The 24,728-nt window shown below is 39.2% G+C and overlaps 1 protein-coding gene across 2 annotated transcripts in view; it reads left to right on the plus strand.

Moving 5' to 3' along the window:
* COL4A3 (collagen type IV alpha 3 chain) overlaps positions 1-24,728 on the plus strand; it is a 99,571-nt gene that overhangs the window by 68,927 nt on the left and 5,916 nt on the right. For both annotated transcript variants that reach the window (XR_010909514.1, XM_067465966.1), the window contains exons 28-50: positions 346-450; positions 904-1,001; positions 2,719-2,869; positions 3,737-3,850; positions 4,601-4,768; positions 5,106-5,195; positions 6,167-6,301; positions 7,931-8,029; positions 8,420-8,509; positions 9,136-9,275; positions 9,361-9,487; positions 12,170-12,250; positions 12,898-12,996; positions 13,816-13,866; positions 14,399-14,584; positions 15,154-15,284; positions 16,055-16,127; positions 18,745-18,816; positions 18,905-19,024; positions 20,533-20,631; positions 21,555-21,767; positions 23,235-23,412; positions 24,221-24,335. Coding sequence is in view for 1 of the 2 variants with exons in the window: in XM_067465966.1 (XP_067322067.1) it covers positions 346-450; positions 904-1,001; positions 2,719-2,869; positions 3,737-3,850; positions 4,601-4,768; positions 5,106-5,195; positions 6,167-6,301; positions 7,931-8,029; positions 8,420-8,509; positions 9,136-9,275; positions 9,361-9,487; positions 12,170-12,250; positions 12,898-12,996; positions 13,816-13,866; positions 14,399-14,584; positions 15,154-15,284; positions 16,055-16,127; positions 18,745-18,816; positions 18,905-19,024; positions 20,533-20,631; positions 21,555-21,767; positions 23,235-23,412; positions 24,221-24,335 (2,735 nt within the window). In the remaining variant the exon portion in view is untranslated. The remainder of the gene's footprint in view (positions 1-345; positions 451-903; positions 1,002-2,718; positions 2,870-3,736; positions 3,851-4,600; positions 4,769-5,105; positions 5,196-6,166; positions 6,302-7,930; positions 8,030-8,419; positions 8,510-9,135; positions 9,276-9,360; positions 9,488-12,169; positions 12,251-12,897; positions 12,997-13,815; positions 13,867-14,398; positions 14,585-15,153; positions 15,285-16,054; positions 16,128-18,744; positions 18,817-18,904; positions 19,025-20,532; positions 20,632-21,554; positions 21,768-23,234; positions 23,413-24,220; positions 24,336-24,728) is intronic.

The raw sequence follows: 24,728 nt of genomic DNA on the forward strand, positions 1-24,728 counted from the left end.
TGTTTCTACACCAATCAATCAGGTGCGAATTTTATGAAAAATAAAGCTCCAGTTACAGTATTTTCTGTGCAAAAATTTGTATCGATGCAAAGTATTGCTTCATGTACAGAAAATGTTTCTTATGCAAAGCCATTATGTGAACCTTTTATACAGTATAAATCAATTAAAGCATTTCTGTGTTAAAATATTGTTTTGTCATAGAAAATGCTGTTGTAGATGCAAAATCTGTGCAGAATAAGCTCTTTATTGCAAATCTTGTCAGTCCAGGATTCTTCTTGTCAACATTTTAAAAATATGCCTCTCTACATCTGATACCTGCCAGGACTAATGTGTGTTATTTGACAGGTAGTGTTGGATCCAGAGGACAGCGTGGTGATCCAGGCCTACCAGGTCCAGATGGTGATCCAGGCTTAGTACAGATTGGATTTCCTGGCTATCCTGGTTTGAAAGGTAACTTATTTGTCTTGTGTTACTTATATAGGAGGAGAGGGAGAGAACTGAAAGCAAAATAACGAAGTAGGTGTACAATTTAATAGTGCATCTCGACTTGAGAGCCAGCCTTGAATTGCTCGATATATTGGGGGGGGGGGGGGAGACTAGAGAACACAGGGATAAGAATGGTGTGCTGCCAGTAGTTTCAGGTTCCAGAGTGCATGTCTGGCCAAAGACAGACAGTAAAAGTTTCATTATGGAAGAGATTATTTTAGTTAGCAATAATATTACGAATGGAACATCATAATTTTATATTTGAGGCAGTTTCTTGGAACTCAACAAATATCATATTGTTTTGTGTGTCAAACAATTAATTAAGAAGAAAAATATGACCACCTCCGCAAGTACACGGAGAAACATCATAACTCAGTGAAGGCCTATAATTTAATGGTTGTTTGGGTTTTTTGGTAGGAGACAAAGGTCCTCAAGGGTCTACAGGACTACCAGGCTGCCCAGGAACATTAGGAGAACCAGGCTTGCCTGGAAGACCTGGAATTCCAGGAGAAAAGGTTGGTTTGACAACAGATGTCACTGATTTCAGGAAGTTCACTACATAGCCAAAGATTTAATGGTCCCCAAAAGGGCAAATTAAACCTGTTTAAGCAGTGTCTGTAGGTCTGTGACTAAACAATTTATTTTGCTTTTGTCCAACTCTAAACTGACAATGATCATGAGCATTTCTTCTAAATATCTGCTTCTTGCTCTCCTAGTTATAAACTCATATTTTTAAAGTATGAGTAGACACTGAATTTGAAAAGTTATTCCCATCTCTCATGTGTTGAAAGGTGTGGCAAATTCCAATATCTTATGTATGTTCCATCTTACATCCAGGTAAATTTGTCCACAATTCAGGATGGGTTGGTTTAAATCAAGGCAACTTAAAACATTGTTGAAATCAAGCAAGGGAAAGACATATTCATTTAAGTAAAGTATTCCCCAGTAATTTTTCCACATCTCTCTTGAGCAATAATACAAATCCAGACACTATTTATTTATTTATTTATTTCATTCACTTATACCCCGCCCTTCTCACCCCGAGGGGGACTCAGGGCGGCTTACAGGGAGGGCACAATTAGATGCCCAATACACAACAAGTAATCCAAACACTATCACAATTCAACAATCAGATTAAAACATCAATACATCATAAAAACATAATACCTAAAACCATCTCATGTCAGAGTCCATATATCAGAGCCGTACATCCATTCTATTCCAATTATCTTTGTCTATCGCCAGGTCCTTGAGTTAATTGTCAGAGTGACCAAAAGCTTGGTCCCACATCCAGGTCTTTAGTTTTTTCCTAAATGCTAGGAGGGAAGAAGCCAATCTAATCTCCCCGGGGAGTGAATTCCACAGGCGGGGGGCCGCCACTGAGAAGGCCCTGCTCCTCGTCCCCGCCAGCCTCACTTGTGAGACTGGCGGGGTCGAGAGCAGGGCCTCCCCAGAAGATCTTAAACTTCGAGGTGGGATGTAGACACTAAAATGTGTTCATAAGTTAATTTATAACTGAGCAGACTTTACAACATCTAGAAGAATATTTTAGGTAACTTCTCTATATTAAGTAAAGGTAACATTACATTAAATGACATTACATCTAGTCGTGACATTAGTCTGACATTAAATCGAGTAGTGTCTGACTCTGGGGGGTGGTGCCCATCTCCATTTGTAAGCCGAAGAGCCGGCGTTGTCTATAGACACCACCAAGATCATGTGGCTGGCATGACTGCATGGAGTGCCATTACCTTCCCCTGAAGGTAACCTATTGATCTACTTACATTTGCATGTTTTCAAACTGCTAAGTTGGCAGAATCTGGGCCTAACAGTGGGAGCTTACCCCGCTCACCGCATTCAAACTGCCAACCTTTAAGTCAGCAAGTTCAGTAGCTTAGCAGTTAACCTGCTGCACCACCAGGGGAGCCTGGTGGCGCAGTAGTACATAATATCAATTACTACATTGATATATAGTATGTACTATATTAGTAGTACATAATATCAACATTATCTGTGTTCGGCTGCAGTTGCAGTATGTATCATGCAGCAAACCTGTATATAAGGATGGAATTTTTGAAAATGAGGAGATAGATAAGCACAATGCTAAGCTCATACCTCCCACCATTTTTAGTGACCTGAAAGGAAGGGTGTAAAAAGATGTAAGGAAAAATTAAAGTAGATTTTTTTCCTTCAGCATTTCAGAGATAAAATTTTTCTTTCTTTGAATTTTAGGGTGAGCCAGGTCCCGTTATTCCTGGAGCTCAGGGCAGACTGGGTTCACCAGGTGAAGAGGGCATGCCAGGTGAGAAAGGTGAAAGAGGATTCCCAGGTCTCCAAGGACCTCCAGGTCAACAAGGTCAAGATGGTGTTCGTGGTCCAAGAGGTAGAGCACTCCCCACTTTGATTCCATGGAATGGAAAATGTATTTGAAAAATAGTTGGTTGTTCATTATATCTTGAGCCAAATGCCTGCCCCTTGAGACTGTTTTTAAAGTCTACAGTTGGCCCTCTGTAGTCATGATTTTATACACACAGATTCAACCAGTCAGGTTCTTAAAAACCGGTTTTGATTTTGCCAAGTTATCTAAGGGACATCATTTTACAACACCATAATATATTCTGAGTCTTGAATCTGCGTGGATTTTGATATCCGCAGAGAGTCATGGAACCAGAATACAACGTAGTTTCTCCAGTTGTGCTGCTCCCAACCAATAAAGCTAAATAGTAGGAGATTCAAGATAGAGAAAGGGAAGTACCCCTTCATGCAATGCATAGTTAAACTTTGGAATTTATTTGCAGTTATCAGCACCAATGTGGATGGATGTAAATGGAGATTAAGCATTCTTTTGTAAACTATTAAAGACTATGTGTTCTCTAATGTCAAAAACAGTATGCATCTCTGAATGCTAATTGCTGAAGAGTATGATCAGAATGGTTTTGTTTTACTTACTTTCTGTTTGGAAGTTGGCCACTGTGAGAACAAAATTCTGGACTTAATAAGCCCTTGATCTAATCCAGGAGAATATTTTAAAATTAAAATAGAATCGGTCAATTGAGGGCTGTGTAGAATGGGTTTTAAATCTCACATTTTACAGTTCAGTGATTTAAATGTATGAAGTGGATGCATTTGTGAGATGTATGTTGGCAGTTGGGGTATATACTGTAAATATGAGAGAACGAAATTGATGTGAGATAGCCACTATTAAAAACGAATGTCATATTAGCTTCATGTGATTAATGCTATCTTTTAGGAGACCCTGGATCTCCCGGAGTTCCAGGAGAAAAAGGTGTTCCAGGCAAAATGGGTGACTGTCTTATTGGCTTACCAGGACCACCAGGTCCATGTGGAGTAGTAGGTCCACCAGGTAAGAGCTGCAGATAATCTGTTATCCCTAAACCAGCATGGTATAGTGGTTTGAATACTGGAAATGGACTCCCACAGATGAGGATTCAAATCCCTGCTCAGTCATGGCAACCCACTGAGTGACTTTGGACAAGTCCCACTCTCTCAGTCTTTGAGGCACACAATGGCAAACCTACTTTGGAGACCTCTTGCCAAGAACTTCCTATAAGAGTGTCATTATGAGCTAGGGTCAATGAGAAAACACATTATAACAATGACAAACAACATACAAAAAATGTAATAAACAAGATAAATAATGAACATGAGGGCTTATCAGATCTTAAGATCTTTATTTTTTCTGCCTTTTATAAAATCTACTATTTTATTTTACTAGCTAAATTAAAACAAAATGATGCAGAGGAGCCTCTGGTGGTGCAATGGGTTAAACCCTTGTGCCGGCAGAACTGAAGACCAACAGGTCGGAGGTTTGAATCCAAAGAGAGTGCGGATGAGCTCCCTCTGTCAGTTCTAGCTCCCCATGCGGGGACATGAGAGAAGCCTCCCACAAGGATGATAAAACATCAAACATCCGGGCATCCCCTGAGCAACATCCTTGCATACTGCCAATTCTCTCACACCAGAAGTGACTTGCAGCTTCTCAAGTCACATTTAAAAGTACCAACATTTAAAAGTACCAACTATTTCATTTAACTATTACATTGGGTTGCTTGAAATATCTTTCACTTAGGTTCTCTATTCTGTGTTACTTTAGGAGGCCGAGGAGCAATAGGAGCCAAAGGAGACCCAGGAATCCCAGGATTAGACATCCCAGGGTTCCCAGGACAATTTGGGCTGCCTGGAATCCCTGGCCCACAAGGAAATGATGGAACACCTGGCAATAAGGGGCAGCCTGGCAGACCAGGAGTGCCAGGTATACCAGGTAAATGCTTTCTGAACTACACAAGTGATTTGGTACACTATGCATACCCTTTGCCATTTTGTTCTATGCAAAGTCTACAATGTAACCAGTAAGGTTAAATTAAGGCAGTTTGTGGATTATAGTATCGGAGAACTGAAAGGAACCATCCTAAAGATAAACCCATCCAGATGTCTATAATCCACCAGACAACTGTTTAACTCCAATCGAGAGTACACCACACTTTCACCATTAGAACAATTCTTACAATCACAATATTCTTTCTAATATTTACTTGAATCTTGCAATTTAAATCCATTAGATGAAAAATACATAATTTTGTTTTGGTTATTCTTCACAGGTCCAAGAGGAGAATTGGGCCTGATGGGTCCTGTAGGTAATCCTGGATTACCTGGTGTTCTTGGAAATCCGGGTATCCCTGGAATAAGAGGTAAGCTATACATTATCTGCCTTGACTAGTTATCATGTATGCAACCTGAGGGCAAATTACATGTGTAAACATACTAGTTTTGTATGGTCTTGTTCTTCAGATGTAATCTAAATGTTTTCATGTCGAATCAAGCTTCTCAGTGGTGGGTTTCATTTTGCTTTCATGTTCACTCTGGTTCCCACTTTGGATTGCTTTCTTCTTTAGCTGCCTAGGTTTAAGGGCATGCTTATATAAGACCATCCCATAGCAGAGAAGAACCATGGTTTCTACTCTCCAGTAGACTAGCTGTTGATCAGGACTTTACAGCAGTTTATGATCATGTTTCTGTAGGATGTGACCTGCTTTGGGATATGACGTACAATGAAAATGTTGGAGTGAATATAGCATAATAATATGATAAGTAAACTTTTTTCATGTCAGGAGCAACTTGAGAAACTACAAGTTGCTTCTGGTGTGAGAAAATTGGCCGTCTGCAAGGACGTTGCCCAGGGGACACCAGATGTTTGATGTTTTACCATCCTTGTGGGAGGCTTCTCTCATGTCCCCACATGGAGAGCTGGAGCTGATAGAGGGAGCTCAACCTACCAGTCAGCAGTCCTGCTAGCACAAGGATTTAACCCATTGCGACACTGGGGGTTCCATAAGTAGACTAGTATGTGTGTTCCAAATCTTTTGTGGATTTTGTGTAGTAAAAGAGAAAAAGTACATGACACATATGAAACCTTTGTATATGTGAAATATAAATGCGTGTTTTGCTTTCTTCCTCTCTTCCTCTTGATTATTGTGAATTGAGTTTCCTTATAAGGGGAGGAAATAAAGTTGTCAGAATTCTTCCAGTTTTGTATGGAGGGAAAAGATTTAAGATAGCAGAAAGAGCCCCCCCCCCCCCCCCAAGTTCATGTAACTTAAAAAGTATTGTTCCAATCCCCTGGCAATTGCTAATATTGTTTTGCTTTGTTTTGCAACTACAGGATCTCCTGGCCTTCCAGGACTAAAAGGAAGAAAGGGATCTTCAGGGGAGAAAGGTGAGCCAGGGGATAAAGGCCTTCCTGGAATATCAGAGTCCATCATGCATTCCGGAGATAAAGGAGACAGGGGAGCTAAAGGTACGTACTACTAAAATCATTATAACTACTTGTGGTGAAGTGTGAGTTTTAATCTACAGTTATGTATAATAATAGATAGGTGTAAAAAGGGTAAGTATTTAAACTAGCATAACTGGGGGGATGGTAGCCAGCTTAGCTCACTTTGAGCTGGGTTGCCATGGAAAAAGGGGAGGAGCCAACTGCCACTTGGCAGGGCAGCCATTTTAAAACAGTTAGTCTGCAGTCAGCAAACTACAGGGGGGCTGGTTCTGTTGTGTGTTGAGAACCAGAAAGGTAGTCTGTAGTCTAAGAACTACAGGGAAAGGTTGAGTCTATGGTGTTGAGAATCAGGAGGGTTTAGGCTTTTAGCCTGTGTAGTTTAGATAGGTCAAGTTGACTTATTTAAGTTAGTAGTTAGTGTACGAGTAGAAAGGGGAGAGAACCCTAATAAGAATCTTTACTGCAACAGAAATAACATAAGGAAAGAATGAGCTTGTGCCTGAAGTAATCTGTTAAAGAAAGAAACCCATTTTGAAAGAAAATAAGTTCAAATAACATTAGTATAAGGAATAGTTCTCTTAAGAGTTGTTTTATGAATGTAACCTCTGAAGAAATGTGCCTCTAAGAGTTAAGAAACATTGAAACCATCAAGCTTCTTCTATACTTCAATTAATTTGTTACAGTTTTTTCTAAAGCCAAGTCTCTGTTACAAATACTTTTGAGTTAAGCCACGCTACACATTGAAGAAAGACCAATTCAATATTACAAGCCAATAGTTGTGTTATCAGTTCAGTAAGTCCTTACAAAGTGGTGGTTCCTTTACGAACGGTTACAAATGGGTGCCTTCTTACAAATTCGTGGCCTCTTTACACTACTCCTTTGGAAAAAGAATGTCATATTATAAATTCAAGTAAGACCAGACATGAATGATTGACAACTTGACATTCAAAACCATACCTTAGAAAGTTATTTTTCAGAAGTAGTCAGGAACAGTTATTCCTCAAGTGACACTTATATTCTTGATTTTTAGAAAGTACCTGTTTACATTCTCATTTTCAAAAGAAGTGTTCTAATGTCTTAACTGATAACATGTACAATGAATATGTACATGGTGTTTCAGAAAAATAGATGAAACAATTGCTTTATCTCTGCAACCACAAATCGTCCATGAATGAAACTCTTGCCCCTTGAAAGGGTGGGGCATAGATTTTCAAGTGATTACTGCTAGATGTCTCTCCCAGCACACAAACAGCCCCTAGCCTCAGTCATTGGCAAGATGGCCTAATAGTCTCCATTTGTGGAGTTATTCTTTAGATTTGTTCCTGGCTCAAAATGGTATAGTAAAACTTGGTAACTCATCAAGCCAATTGTAACTTTTTGTGAACTTGTAATGTTGCCATTGTGAAATATACTGCTTTGAAATTAGGTACATCATATTGAAACACTCTTTGCATCAGCTTCTGTGCTCAATATGATGTAAGCTGCAAGTATTTACATACATATAGGGTATGATATACCAGATTCCCCATACCAATATAAAACTATTTCCCCTTTATTATTTGTGCTTTAGAATTATATTAAGACTGGTTTTCATTGTAATTCATGTCACTGATACTTGTTTTTAGTTAATCCATACCATTGTTGCTGTAGGATTTCCAGGAAGAATGGGACTCAGAGGAGAAAAAGGAGAGCAAGGTGCACAAGGATGTGCAGGTCTTAATGGTATACCAGGAACACCAGGACCAACAGGTATATATCCTATAAGGTCTATCAGCTGTGTCGATGGATCCTGATTCATAATGAAATAATTCAATTATATATCATTACTTGGAAGACAACAACTAGCTAATGCAATCAAGAATATGGCTCGACAGGATCATCTAGTTGTCTCATAGCTATACCATCTATTCCAGTAGAGATAGCCACTATATTAGCTGATGTAGAAAAGCTGGAACTGTCAAATATAGAAGCAGCAACAATACAGGCTGCAGAGAAAATGGGTATTCTGTTTCTTTTTATACATTCTTTAAAAATAGCATAACATGGACCTTACATGATAAATAGCCCAGTTAATTTTAATGGAGGGTAACTCCCCAGCCCCTATCCCTCTGAATTATTGATGTTGATTTATACTTTCAGGTCCCAAAGGGGAGAAAGGACTTCCAGGAGTCCTTGGCAGACCAGGGTTACCAGGACCCCCAGGAGACAGAGGAGACATGGGAGTGCCAGGTGAAATCACTAATTGTATGAAGAGTCATCAGAGGGGTAGCCAGGGTGCATGGCTGATATGTTTATAAGAGCTAATAAGACCAAAAATGGCACGACACTGCTGTTTTTGTTGTTAATTATGACATGGGGCACTACATAATTTAGTAATAATATAGGAAGGCCAAATAACATTTAACAAACATATCCCTCACTTTTTTTTGTAATTTAGTTCCTTTCTTGAGTCCTCTTAAAATGTTTTGTTAATCTGCATCAACTGCAGCAAGTGAAGCAGAAAACCCTCTAACAATTTGTACAGAAGGTATGATAATTGTTGGTGTATGAATGCTGATGGCTGGACCACTACAAAGAACAGAAGATTTCCTCCTGGAACCCACATGTATAAATGTATAGATCGTAAGACTGGCATGATTTTTACATATGAATTAATATCATTCTGGTGTGCAATTGTTTTATTTAGGCTGTTTGAGTGTGAGAAATAGAAATAGGAGATAGATTGTAAAACACAACTCATAACTTTTGTTTAAGAATTGCATTGCTTACTTTTTTTTGTTCGTTAGATTTGTTTTTGTTGCCGAATAAACAGTCGACAAATATCCAGTTTGAGAGCAATGTTTATATCACTTCAGGTACAAAAGGTGAGCGAGGTTCTTCAGGTTTGCCTGGATCATCAGGTATACCAGGGTCACCTGGTATTCCCGGAATACCAGGGGATAAAGGAGAAGCAGCCCGTCCTGGAACCGGGCCCTTAGGAGACCCAGGGCCCAAGGTATGGAAAACTGGAAATATATTCAGTGATATCATCTTCTGCATAACAAGAGCGCTCATGTGGTATTTCATTGATAATTTGCTAGGGTGATGCTGGTCCACCAGGAGAAAGAGGACGGAAAGGGGAAAGAGGATCACCAGGTCAGCCAGGACTGATAGGAGAACCTGGACGACAGGGAAACAGAGGAGATGCTGGTTTACCAGGAATTCCAGGTGAAGTATGGTTTGGGGACAATTAAAAAATCTGTATAGTGATAATACTTTTTAAAGCAAATCAAAAGTATCATGCAGGGTTTTGAGATCTCCAGCTTCTTTCACCTAGCAATAGATCCCAAGAACCAGGCAAGCCAAACAGGTAAACTGATTAGATCTAAAGTCACATTTTTCTTCTCTTGTACCAAACTTCAATGGAGACCATCATGGTGTAAAATTTCAAAATTGTTGTAAGATTAAAAATAACTATAAAAAGCAAGGTCTGCTAGGCAGGGTATAGGACAGAAAGATGGGTGATAAGGCTGTGTGGAAGCCTGAGCATAGGACCACAGATTTCCAAGGCAGTGCAATGCAATAATTGATGTTCTAAAAAGCGGTATGCTTCTATTCCATACACTAATACAATCATGGCAAGACTGCAGTCTGGTGTGATAAAATCCTAAATCTTGCCAAGAAAATCCTTCATCGTAAGTTGGAATTTTCTAGAAAGCACAACAACTAATGTAAGGGGAAAACATTAGCCACTGATGCAAAATATTATAGTAGTAGAAAATGTCTGGGTATTAGAAAATGTCTGCTCTGGGACCAGAGTGAAGGGGAGTGGGGGGGGGGGGGGCAGAAAGACAGTTCCACCTTGTCTCCTGCACTGTGCTAATAATATAATGTAATGTAATACATTGTATATACATATAATACTGATAATATTATAATGTAGTACAATATAATAATAATACAATATTATAATTATATAGTTAATATCACATGTAATATTACTAATAATATTAAAGTTTAATGGTATAATACAATATAGTAATATATAATACTAATATTGTGCTATGATAATAATCTAATATATTTTATTTACATATTACTTCTGAGTCACTCTGAGTCCCCTTCGGGGTGAGAAGGGTGGGATATAAATATCGTAAACAAACAAACAAATAAATATTTTCAAAATTATATCTAGACTGAAAGCTTTCTATTTTAAGAGATTCTAGGTAGCATGGAGAGTTTGTGATAGTATTTTGGAGTTTGCCGCATGCTGTTCCTACTTATGCTGTTCTTTCCTAAACTTTATCTTATTTATTTATTTACTTTACTTTACTTTACTTGTATACCGCCTTGACTACTGCAACGCTCTCTACGTGGGGTTGCCTTTGAAGACGGCCCGGAAGCTCCAACTAGTTCAACGGGCGGCAGCCATGGTATTAACAGGAGCAGGGCGCAGGGAGCATACAACTCCTCTGCTGTACCAGCTCCACTGGCTGCCGATTAGCTACCGAGCCCAATTCAAAGTGCTGGCTTTGACCTTTAAAGCCCTAAACGGTTCTGGCCCTACATACCTATCCGAACGCATCTCGCCCTATCAGCCCACCAGGACCCTAAGATCTTCGGGAGAGGCCCTTCTCTCCATCCCGCCTGCTTCACAGGTGCGGCTCGCGGGTACGAGAGATAGGGCCTTTTCTGTGGTGGCCCCGCGGCTTTGGAATGCCCTCCCTACTGAAATAAGATCAGCCACCTCGCTAATGGCATTTCGGAAAAAACTGAAAACCTGGATGTTCCAGCAAGTTTTCGGCTAACCCGACCTGATGATGCTTGATCATGGATTAGCAATCTCGGACAACGAATTTGGATTGTGACTTTAATTATGAGATGTTCTGGTCTGTATTGGTGGCCCAATACTTTTATGTATGTATATGTATGTATTTTATATTTTAACTTTATATTTGTAATTGGAATATTGTAGTTTTAAATATGCTGTAAACCGCAATGAGTCGCCGTATAGGCTGAGATATTAGCGGTATATAAGCGTACCAAATAAATAAATAAATAAATAAATACCGCAGTTTCTCAGCCTAACAGGCGACTCAACGCGGTTTACAACAAGGATAAGATCAATCAACGATATACAATTTAAAACCATTAGAGCACAATATACAATATTGACACAACAATAACAACACAATGCATCTCATAACTAGAGTCGTGATCCAAATTCGTCGTCCATATTTCCATTCCTGTAATCGTCACATTCATTGCACTGATTAACCAAATGCCTGTTCAAACATCCAAGTTTTTAATCTCCTTCGGAACACCATTAGCGAGGGGGCTGATCTTACCTCCATGGGAAGGGCGTTCCACAGCCGAGGGGCCACCACAGAAATGAGAAGTAACAAAAATTATCCTAGAAATCATAACAGTCCCTTGAAAATTACATCTGATACTCAGAAACTTCCACATGGAAGCACTCTAGTAGAAATAGTTTAATGCTACATACATTAGGTTATTTTCAACTGTGTTCTTTCAACTGAGCTTCCTGAATATGCATGGGTGCCGTTTGAGACGTTTTAATATAGGGCCCATCTAGACACAGCTGGTTGTACAATCAGAAGGAAAAGAAAAAAATCACTGCATAAAAGAGAAATGAAAATTTGCTGACTTTGCCAAATCCCACTCTTGCTGTTTAAATAAGTGATTAGCATAGAGATCACAGACACAGGAGCAGCGTAAATGAATGCCTTGTCAAGGAAGTGAAGGAAAGTCAATGGAGCCACTTCAGCTCTGTTTAACTAATGATCGGTATTAGCAAAAAAGCAGAAAAATTGATGAAAGACTACAAAAGATTAAAGGCCATTACTCTAACATCCCTTAAAATGGTTTTCCCGTTTATTCTATTTATAGGGTTTCCAGGACCTGCAGGCGATAATGGTCATAAAGGTGGCAAAGGATTGCCAGGACAAAATGGCATCAGAGGCTTCCCAGGTCTGTGAGTTTCTACCCTCCATATTTCCTCCCTTTCAGCCCATTTCACTAACTACTGGAGGAAAATTCTAGCTGTTTTGTGGGTGTGTGATATCTCTTTTAACGTTAGTGAAGTTTTTATTGACAAAATTGGCATATTTCTCACACAATCTGAAAAATATAATTTGTACTTTTGTGAGTCACAAGAATTCTCTGGCTGAGAATTGTAAGTATCTTCCCTAAAGTGGAAATGCCAAGACTCCATAGGATAAAACAATATTAGTTTAAGTGGAATCACAACTCTGTAAAATTGTCTGAAAGGGGCTCTTATCTTGCATGTGGACCACATATTCAAGCAAATCTATAACGATGTACTGATTGACTTCAATTCCACAATTCCTAACAGTCTACCGACTGTTAGGAATTATGGGAGTTGAAGTCCAAAATACCTGGAGGGCCGAAGTTTGCCCATGCCTGATCTAGAGTTACTGTTGCATGTTGACATCTATGCAAATTTGTTGTCTCTAGCTAATTCATCATCTTATGGCTATTTGCATTTAATTATAGATATCATTTTAAATTAAAGTAATATGCACAACACCCTTCCCTCATTTTCAGAAATGAATAGAAAATTAAGTACTGTAACTTTTGATATTTGTAATCCCTAGGTCCAAGTGGGTTACCTGGTGATGATGGACCAGTTGGTGAAAAGGGTAATCAAGGACGCGATGGTATTCCTGGCCGCCCTGGAGAAAAGGGAGAACAAGGTTTTCATTCTTTTCCAACCTGTTTCTTCTCATTACAAGAGCCTTAAAGAGGTGTTCTGAGGTCTATGTACAAGTTCCTTTCTCCCCATCCCCTCTTCTATCCACCTCCATGCCAAGGTTGCCACTTTCGGAAATTGATCAAAAGCCATAGAAATCACGGTTAATGTGTGCTTCTCTTCATATATTTTGAAGGGTGCACCCATGGAAGTTGAAATAAAAAGTAATAGAACACAACTGTAGTATCGGGTGGTGCATATAGTTCATATTTATTATATAATCCTTTTGCCATTAACAGGAACAAAAGGAATCTATACCTTTAATGATAACAACAGTGTTCTGACATTATTTAGATTGGAATTTCTATCTTGATTTAAGTTTTAGTGCAATTTAAAAACAGTTTTTTTACTTAACGTAAGATTTTCAAAGAAGTTCGTATTGAAATTTCTATATTAACCAAAAATGGATTTTAGTATTTGTGTAATTTCAACCCATTTAATAGAAAATGTTTAATGTAATGTCAGCTTTGAGCTTCTAAACCTGGGGATTGCATAATGCTCCTAGAAATTGATAAAACCTGGTCAGGGAAAAATCAGAGAAATGAAATTTTAAATTTTAGTAAAAGTTCTCCACCTGTTAATGGCAGATGTCCATAGCGAGATTCTCTTATATCCATGGAGATTCCCCATCTAATTTAGAATCCTGGAAAATCATCTTTATCCTACTGTTCATCCATATTATTTATTGTCATTATTGCAATATGTTGATTTTCTTTCTTCTACTATTGTAATAAGAAATCCTCTCGCTTCCTGACCTTTATAGGTTCTCCGGGTCAAATAATCCCTGGTCCTCCAGGCATTCCTGGTGTGAAAGGTAAAGCTATATTTTATTGTTGAGTTCTAGCCCCGCCAGGCATATTTTCCATTACTTTGTCTATAAAGGAATCACACTATCCGCTAATTAATGTTTTTCTTTAAAAAATGATCAAAGGCATGAACCATACATGTTTTAGACATGTTTAAAGCTAGAACTGTTAATCTTAAATAAGTTTAATCCTATCTATTCAATGAGGGTCACCCAGTTTACTGTGAAATATTACCGCTTAATTGGTTTGTGAATAGGACTGCCAGGTTCCAAAAACATGTAATTGTCAGTCTTTTATTGCAGATAGTGATAACTGTTCAAAGGCACAAAATATTAATTCTTCTTGTTATTCTTCTCATTCTCCTCCCCTTTCCTTCCTTCCTTCCTTCTTTCCTTTCCTTCCTTTCCTTCCTTCCTTCCCCTTCCTTAACCTACCTACCTTCCTTCATTCCTTTTTTTGTTTCTCTTTTTATGAAATTATCACAAGAATGTTGCAGAGCTTTTAAAAAATATAGCTAACTTTGGTCTAATTATTTCATAGGCATCAAAGGCAATATGGGGATGGCTGGTTTTCCAGGACGCCCAGGTGCTAAAGGTCTCAGAGGGGACCCAGGACCGAGTGGGCCTCCTGGTATACCTGGACCGACAGGCCCTCCTGGGGAACCAGGCATGACAGTTGCTGGCCCAAAAGGAAATAGAGGCCTGCCAGGTCTGGATGGAAAGCCAGGTAGGAAGCTTTTATTGTACAGGTCTACCTGGCATGAACAGGTCAAAGATATCAGGAAACTACATATATTTTTAAGCATGACAAACTATGTGGTCAGAATAACCCTACAAAACTATATATACTTACATGTACAGGCAGTTCCTAAGTTACAAACATCCAATTTACATGTGACTCTTCATTACAAACTGGGATGAAAAAACAGGAAGTGAGAGGACACCTACCCCTAGGGAGGGAAATTCACTTCTGAGGGAGTTATCATGAGGGAAAGATGTCTCCACTGAAGCTTTATCACCGATCCTTGTTTCCAGAACAAGCCAAAAGCTTCAAGATCTAATTCTCACAGGGACAGATATCCAGGTGAAATCTTCTGAACAGGGGTACAGAAAGCAAAACAAATATCACAGGGGTGCTAAGCCTTTCCAATGCAGCCAAAACTAAAAACATGGCTGGAGTTACAGGGTTGCTTCAAATGGTTTCAGATTTATTGGTTAAAGTCTGTTTGCAAATAAGTTGCTCTTTAAACATTGTACAACTACAAGTATTAAAAAAAAACCATTTTTAACATATAGGTGTTCCAGGTATCCCAGGACCCACTGGATTCCCTACCTACAGTATTAAAGGAAGCAAAGGTGTTCGAGGAACAGATGGCTTACCTGGACCACCAGGACCTAGAGGTGATGCTGGGCTAGCTGGTCCACCAGTAAGTGGAAGAAATATCCTTTATTATACATTTGCATTTTTTCCCCATTTTCCATTGTAGTTTCCAATTTCCAGAGAGATAGTAAAGAAATGTTAAACATCATGTGTAATTATAAAGTATGTAGGAAGCTTCATAGTCTTGGCTGTTAATAATTAATTACTGTCTATACGGGTATTTATTGACAATTCAGTATACCTACATGGAGATGGGATAAGAGGTGTTTATTTTAAGTAGCAACAGACAGTTCATTATCAAAAACAATATCTTCTTTGTAGCCCATCATTTTAGGTTAGCAATTTCATTTCAGCCCTATGTTTTTCATTCCCAACTTATTAAGAAATCTTCCTTCTAGCCAAACCGTTTCTATTTTAAGTTGCCTTGATAAATGAATAGGAGATATACTACTTGGATTATTAAGTAACAACAAAGTATTTTCAGGTACTGACTCTTTAACAGGGGGATGCAGAAGTATCAACTCTTTCATGGATGTCTTTCTAAAAAGAGTTTCGGCATATCTGTCACCAACTACATTTGCTGAAATAACAGAATATTGCAGGGCGGAGTATTTACAGGGAGAATTAGCAAATGGAAGCAGTGTTTATGTCTTCTTGCAACTACTTATATACACTTCATGCTGTTTCCATCCAAATCAGGTTTTGCATGTCTTTGCCATGACTCAGCCCGTTCGTACAGGCTCTCCTAAAAACAACAAACAGCTTACCATGTCACAAACACAAGATTGCCCTTGACATCTTATATCTCACTTGCAGGGAACTGAAGGTATACCTGGTTATCCAGGTCCCAGAGGTGATTCTGGTTTCCCAGGATTTCCAGGCATAAAAGGTATCTGACATCTGAAACGTGTATTGTTACCTCTTCTGCATTCATGAATTAACTACAAATTGAAGTGATGTGAACAGGATCTTCAGTTAAGACCATGGGTTTGTGGTTTCTTATAAGGATTCACAAATTCTGTGGGAGGGGGGCGGGTTGAGGGGGGTGGGAGAGTGGAGATCATGACTCCTTGCTTTACAATGTATTTGCTTGTCCTCTCCCCCCCCCCCCCCCCTTAGACCTACCTACAAATCTGCTCAAAGGAAAATTCACTTTTTCCTTTGAAATCCATTCTCTGTTGATGCAGAATTCCAAACTTTGATGATGACTCGCAAGCTAAATATAGTACAGTATGCTGCAGACTAACCCTTCACTAAGACAGCAAGGAATATACTGATGATTCTACACTGCTATGTAATACAGATTATCAAAGCAAATAATCCACAGTATCTGCTCTGTACTGAGTCTACACTGCCATATAATCCAGTTCAAAGCAGATAATCTCTGACTCTTCAACATGCAACTAAAACAGTTATCGTTTCTTAGCTTTGCCATTCATTTTGCTCATAGTTATAGACAACTAAAATGGAGAGTTAAGTGTTTATTTATATAGCCTAAGCAGTTATGGGTTCTGTGTAACTGCAAGTTCCATGGAGCTTTGTGACATTAGTATCCATCATTGTACCCCCATTTACCCCTAGGAAAAGTTAGGCTGTCATACTTAATCACTAAATAAGGGGATACTGCTAATAGCACTGATAATATCATTTTCATTTAGAGACCACGAATAAAAAGGAATGTGTATAAAAGATGGTCTTCAGGCATTCAGATCAAACCTGTAAACATTTCTGAGCCAAAAAAATCCAAAGCCACTCATGGACATAATAAAGTTTCCTTCCTGGAAATGTTTCCTTTTTCTTTGTGGATTTCCTTGGATGTTATTCAGATTTTGACTTTGACTTTTTTGTGTAGACAAGTCATTAGAAAACACAGTGGGGCCATGTATTGCAATGTGATAAACTGACTGCATACCTCATTGATAAGAATAAGTAAGAGTATTATTCTTAAGACTAAATAGGACTCTATTTGGCCTCTGAACTCATCTGGATATGGGGAAAACAATTTTGTTTGTTTGCTTCCTTTTGTTTTGTTTTACATTACATATTGTCAGTTGTACATTTCATGACCAAGTTGCTTACAGCCAGAAAAGGGGCAGTGTTTAGAATGAATTTCATATTTTGTGAGTTGCTTCCATGTTCTGTCACGTCTTTCTGCCAATGACTACAATGCAACATGCAACTAAACATGACACAGAAAACAAAATTTAAACAAACTCCTAATCAAGGAGAGAGAACATTAGGTCTTCCAGATGTTAGACTGCTGGTCCTAGCCTAATAATGACAACTACTAGGAGTTGTATCCAACAATCTCTAGGAGGCTGCATGAACCCCAGCTCCACTTTAATTGCATATTAATGGGAAGAACTAGGCAATGTACATTTAAGAACACCAGATCATCTTTTAAATGGTATTGAGTCTCCCTGATACCATCAATAATTAGCTTCACCAGTTTGACTCGTATAGTCAGACCTTAAAAGCTACTAGAGGAATATGATTAAGTAAGGTTGACCCTATACGGCTCCGGCCCAGCTTACTTATCTGAACGTATCTCTCTCTACGTTCCACCTTGTAATTTAAGATCTACTGGGGAAGCCCTGCTCTCGGTCCCAATAGCGTCTCAAACATGTCTGATGGCAACGAGGTACAGGGCCTTCTCGGTGGTGACCCCCCGCTTATGGAATTAGCTCCCCAGCAAGATTAGATCGGCGTCCTCCCTCCTTACTTTTAGGAAAAAACTAAAGACGTGGTTTTGGAGCCAGGCCTTTGGCTAGTGGGCACAACAGCACTTTAAGCACTGAACTCGGACAATAGGATTGTTTGAAAATTGGAAATGGCTTTATGACCTGTGATTCTGTGATCTGTTCTATGTGGTTATGTAGTTTTAAATTAATATCACTGCTTAATTGTTATGTAATCGATTTTATATTGCTGTTTATATTGTTGTTTTGATACTATTGGCATTTACTAGTTGCCTGTGTTAGCTGCCCTGAGTCCCCCCTCAGGGGTGAGAAGGGCGGGTAGAAATGGTCTAAATAAATAAAATATCACTATCTCTAAAGTGGCAATTCCTGAGCAAAACTGGAGAGGAATTCCAATATGCTCTACTTTTCATCATGACTGTCAGCTCCAATTTGAATAGGGACATAAGGATATTTGTGTGTTTTTAAACCACATTATATGTAATAATCAGATCTGGGTTTTTTTGTTATCATACATCTCTTTTATGAATTATCACTATTAATAAGAAGCTAGCTTTAATACCTATCTGCTACCTATATTTTCATTTTATTTCTCCATGAGAAGCAATTACATATTCCACTGCCATTATCCTAATGTGTAAAATACAGGATAACCCTTAAAGCACTCAGTGTATAGTGGACTATGGTTCTCCAAATTGTCTGCCATAATAAAGGTGTTAGTTTTTAGGACAACGCAAGACTCAGTGGTTTTTTCAACAAATACTCTCAATGTTATAAATAGATAAATTTCATAATTGTTCTTTTCAGGAGAGAAGGGTAATCGTGGACCACCGGGGCCACCCGGCATGGCAGGACATGGCGGTCCAAAGGGACTACCTGGTAATTCATATCACCTCTCAAACTATTTTCCATCTCAACCTTTTTATTTTTAGTATAAGTCATTTATATCTCTCTTTATGCCTGTTAGGTCAGCCTGGACCAGCTGGGAAAGCAGTATCTTTCCCAGGAGATCCAGGGCCACCTGGGCCACCAGGCATCCCAGGAAGTATAGGAGACCCAGGGCCTAGAGGACCACTTGGGCTGCCAGGTACAAATTTCAAAATATCTCTCTTCTGTTTTCCTAATTCAAAAAGTGGAAAAGCAAAGACAGATCACATCTCCTGTGTAAGTTAGAGATGGGTATTCCTAAGCAAGATTGGAAAAAGCACACAATTTCTGCAACAGTATGCTCAATGTGATCTGTTTTGGAAAGAGTAGTGTGTTGTCCAAAATAAGCTTATTTATTTATCGCATCAGTTGTATTAAAAAACAGAAACGGTTTAAAACTTGGCATTATACTAAATGTCCTTTGACCAGTAGCTGGCCACTTGGAGTGCCTGCAGTGTTACTATGAGAAGGACCTCCATTGTGCATGTGGCAGGGCTCAGACTGCACTGTAATAGGTGGTTTGCTCTTCTTCAAACTCACATGCTGTAGACTCCAAGATAAGGTAATTAGCACTAATAAGCAGTTCATTTTTCTGAATGAATGCAGCCTCCTCTTCCACAGCCAAATGAGTGCCCATTATGTCAAGAGAAAACTTTTGTGAAAATAATATGTTTATTGTCTACTTTCGAAAAAATCCATTTTTTAAGGATATATTGCCCTCCCAAGGTATTTTACAAGATGATAAAACACATCAAAACAAAAGATCTTTCATGTAGTGGTCAGGTGCTGAAAACATGTCTTCATCACCAGAGGGCTGGGAAATCTACAGAGTCATGAAAGTAGTTTCTCAGTACAATTGATTATGGTCCCTCAAATGCCACAGTCAGTATTCCCAAGTCATGGCAAGTAGGAAAAAATCACATCTGCTGCAATGGAATATTTGTCATGGATGTTAGCATTCTCTCACTGTTTCCCAACAGATAAATAAAACAGGACGTAATTTATTCTTAGGTGTATTGAAGGTCTCTCAGAAGCAACAGTTAATTATTTATCAAATTTATTCCTAACTATATTGAAGGTCTCTCTGGAGCAACAAATAATGTTGATATTTATCATGATCTTTGTAGTTTACAAGAAACTTCACAATGTTCTTGCTGACTATTTGCAAACGTAACAGTAATTGGGTTGTTCTAGGTTTTTTTGGGCTATATGGTCATTTTCTAGAGGCATTCTCTCCTGACGTTTTTTCCCTGCATCTATGGCAAGCATCCTCAGAGGTAGTGAGGTGACCTCACTACCTCTGGGGATGCTTGCCATAGATGCAGGCGAAATGTCAGGAGAGAATGCCTCTAGAACATGGCCATATAGCCCGAAAAAACCTAGAACAACCCAGTTATTCCGGCCATGAAAGCCTTCGACAATACATTGTAACAGTAGTTCTTTGTTGGAAGGGATAAAACTTTGTAAGTAATAGGTCTTCCAATAATTAAAATTATTATTGGCTCTTCTGTCTGAAACAGAAACTGTAAATGAGTCCCACTGCAAGGTTCCATCTTATACATTGTATTCTTCAGTTGTGCTTTATGGAAGAAAACAAAAAGCTAAATTCTATGTATATTGATATATTCCAGCACATCAACATGTTTTTATTTATTTATGTGAACCCAGGGCCTCCAGGTATAAAGGGCCAACCAGGTCGTCCCGGGATTCCAGGTGTGCGTGGGCCACCTGGACTAAAAGGAGACAAGGGATTTCAAGGCCAAAAAGGTATTGCAAAGAAAATACAACAATACTACACTGAAATTGCATTGTCTTGAAATTTTGAATATAATGAAGCTGACCTGAAAGGGAAAGCACAGAAATATCTTGCCTGTATGTCATGACAATCTGTAGTGTGGATTATTGAAGTTGTGATGTACAGACCTGTCTCTGCTAGTATCCTCTCCAGCTGCAAACCACTTGTACCCCTGATTACTTACTTGTTTATAACTTATGCTTGTTTAAACCATAGTTTGTTGCAATATTGCATCTGTAAACCTGTTTGTTTTCTCAGCTTCCTACTCTGAAAGAGAAGCTGACAAAAGAGGCAGTAAAGAAAGAAGCTAGAAATAGGGAGGACAAGCTACAGATTGTTTGGTCATCTGCAGTTTGTGGCTTAAGCAACAATCCATTTATTGCATGTTAAAAGCAACTTGAGAAACTGCAAGTTGCTCCTGGTGTGAGAGAATTGGCCATCTGCAAGGACATTGCCCAGTTGTTTTACCATCCTTGGGGGAGGCTTCTCTTTTGTCCCTTCATAGGGAGCTGGAGCTGACAGAGGGAGCTCATCAGCACTCTCCCCGGATTCAAACCTCCAACCTGTCGGTCTTCAGTCCTGCTATCTCAAGGGTTTAACCCATTGTGCCACTGAGGGCTCCTAGTATATTGTGATATATGAAAATGTGCTTCAACTGTGTAAAGAACTAAGATATGAAAAAGGACATCTTGTGCCAGGCATCTCTAAATCTCTAAAATATTTACTCTTTGATTTGACAAATTTAACAAAGGGGGTTATTGTCTTAAGAATGGAATCTTATATTTGCCTGGTTCTGATAAATTTGAATAGTCTGTATTCTTTATACACAATTTTCATCCATGTGTGCACTCATAAATATATGTAACACTTACCCATTTATTTTTAATTAATTCAGGTTTGCCAGGATTGCTTGGGTTTCCTGGAATACAGGGGCTCCCTGGGTTCCCAGGGACTTCCTTACCAGGTCCACCAAAAAGGGGCTTTATGTTTTCTCGCCACAGTCAGACAACAAAGATCCCTTCATGTCCATCTGGAACAGTCCAGATCTACAGTGGATACTCTCTTCTTTTTGTACAAGGGAATGAACAGTCACATGGACAAGACCTTGGTATCTCTATAAATATGCTCTTCTAATTATGTATTTATTCATTTGTAAATATGAATTTTCTCCTCAACAGAACTACTATGTCTATTTTATTATACAAAAGAGAAGTGCATTATGTAGAGTGTGTAATAGACACTACAGATCTTTGCTCAGAATCCCATTGTTTTCATTGCGCTTACTCCCAGATAAATGTGTACAAGATTGCAGACTCAGTAAGAAAACATTTTCTTTAGTGCTACTTGTACTGGGAAAGATGATCTTGCATGTGAAAGATGGCTTATTTAAAATAGTTGTTTCTCCTAGTGTCAGAAAGAAAAGGGGTCGCAGAGCCATTAATTCTTCTCTGTGGCCATTTGAGTTAATGCCCATGTCCCTCAATGTACTAATATTTTACTCCTATAATTATAATTAGTTTTTTCAGAAATCTTGTGAAGAAAGGGTCATCATCACATTAACCTCAGAGGCTTTCATTTGTTCTATTTTCTAAGTGGAGCTTACCATCATTCAATCATAGTTGCTTTGTTACTGAGTGGAGGAACTTCCAAGAGATAACAGGATTTCCCCTAAAATATTTCCTGTTGTCCCAGCTTTGAGTCTGTTAATGGGGTTTCCCAACTCTTTGCTTCCTCAAACTAGCATTTCTCATTCCTCCTGTTTCAATCCTTTCTATCACTCTGTACTTAGATGAGTCTGTTTTTGTATTCAACAAATGTCTGTGTTTCTCCTTGGGTACTATACTGGGATATAAAATTATTAAATAAATATGCAGAGGGGTTAGAACAGGCATGGGTAAACCCAGGCCCACGGACTGGACCCTCTGGTCCCTGTCTACCTCAGCCCTCCTCGCTGCCAGCGGTGTGTTTCTCCTTCTCTGAGCTTCAGAAAGGTGACCCACCTTCCCCAAATCAGGGGAGAACCAGAGAGAGATACAGGCTGCTGGCAAGAGCCCTCTCTCCAGCGACGTGTTTTGTCCTCTTCCTCCTCTGAGCCTCAGGAAGGCAACCCGCCTTCCCCAGACTCAGAGGAGAACTGAGAGAGAAACCCAACACTGGTGAGAATGCTCTCATCACCGCTGTGTGTCTCCTTCTCCCACACCATCCCCTCCTACCATGACCTCGCCCAATCCCACCCCCTCCTGACCCACTGTCTACCAACACTCCCTCCTGGCCCAGCCCAGAAGGTGGCCTCAGGGCAAAAAGGTTTGCCCATGTCTGGCCTAGAAGGACCAACAAAACATCTTCCATTGCAACAAATTGGCATTGCTGGAGTATTGTGAAGGCATTTTTATCTTTCTAGAGCCAAAATATCTCCCCACCTTCTGAGGAATGACTTTCAGAAACCCATGAGACCCATCACCATTACCTAGTCTATTTCTTTATTATTGCTCAATAGTATATGATTTTACAACATTTCTGAACATTTTGTAACACAAATCAGATCTCATTATAGCTTCTCTTCTGACTATTCCAGGTACAGTTGGTAGCTGTCTTCAAAGATTTACCACCATGCCTTTTTTAGTATGTAATCCCAATAATATTTGTAGATTTGCTTCTCGCAATGACTATTCATACTGGCTGTCAACAGCAGAGCCAATGCCTTCAGATATGAAGCCTATTTCTGGAAAAGCCTTGGAACCTTATATTAGCAGGTAGTATTTCAAGATTTAAGTTGCTTTTCTCTTATTACTTTGGCATAGCTGTTTGTTTGTTGCTTGAGGAACATGGAGTAGATAAAACATGCAATGGATCATAACTGCCTCCCTAAGCCAAAACTACCCTGAACTTTGTAAATTCTATCTGGCACAGTACTGTGGAAAAGATAAATCGAAAATGAAATTATTTCCACAGGAAATAAAAAACAATAAAAACACATCTAAAATTATTTCAAAATCAGCTAGTGTTTAGTAGTTGCAAGGTAGAAGAGTGTACAGATAGCTTCCATGGTTAACTTGATAATAGAGGTCAGCATTTTCAACACCCTTTTAAAAACTCAGGCTAAAACCTAGAGCCCACTCAAGCAGGGAAAGGCTAAGTCTTGATCCTAGCACCATCACAACTACATTTTGTGAGTACTTGGGGAGCATCTGCAATGCAGAATTAATAAAGTTTGATGCCACTTAAACTACCATGGCTCAATGCTATGGAATCAAGGCTTTTAGCTTCTCTGCCAAAGAGTACTGATGCTTCACCACACTAAAATTCCCATCACACACACACACACACACACACAGAGAGAGAGAGAGAGAGAGAGAGAGAGAGAGAGAGGGAGGGAGATGATTTCTGTATTTTCTTCTGATTGCCAGATGTGATATATATAATAACATGATAATAAATGCAGGAAGAATGGAGAATGGGACGTCCCTTGAAATATAAAATCAGTTGGTAGAGTGCAATTTATTGTTTCCTTCTTTCTTATGGACCATATTTTCAACTAATATTGTGTATGTTATTTTGTAGGTGCATTGTCTGTGAAGGCCCTGCAATGGTCATAGCAGTCCATAGTCAAACAACTTCAATTCCACCGTGTCCCCAAGGATGGCAGTCTCTGTGGAAAGGATTTTCTTTTGTTATGGTAAGAAAGAAAAATACTAGTCTGGTTTGTGTGTGTGTGTGTGTGTGTGTGTGTGTGTCAGGAGCGACTTGAAAAAGTGCAAATAGCTTCTGATCTGAGAGAATTGGCCGTCTGCAAGGACGTTACCCAGGGGGCACCTGGATGTTTTACCATCCTGTGGGAGGCTTCTCTCATGTCCCCACATGAGAAGTTGGATTTGACAGATGGGAGCTCACCCCACTCCCCGGATTCGAACCGCCGACCTTTCAGTCACCAGTTCTGCTGGCACAAGTTTAACCCTTTGCACCACCAGGGGCTCCACCAGTCTGGTGAAAGGGTGTTTATGTGTGTTGGAGGTGGTGGGGTAGTTTTTTTTTAATTGGTGAGTCAAAAGAACTTTAAAATTGTATTTAG

This window comes from Anolis sagrei, chromosome 3, assembly GCF_037176765.1.
Source record: "Anolis sagrei isolate rAnoSag1 chromosome 3, rAnoSag1.mat, whole genome shotgun sequence".
NCBI lineage: Eukaryota > Metazoa > Chordata > Lepidosauria > Squamata > Dactyloidae > Anolis > Anolis sagrei.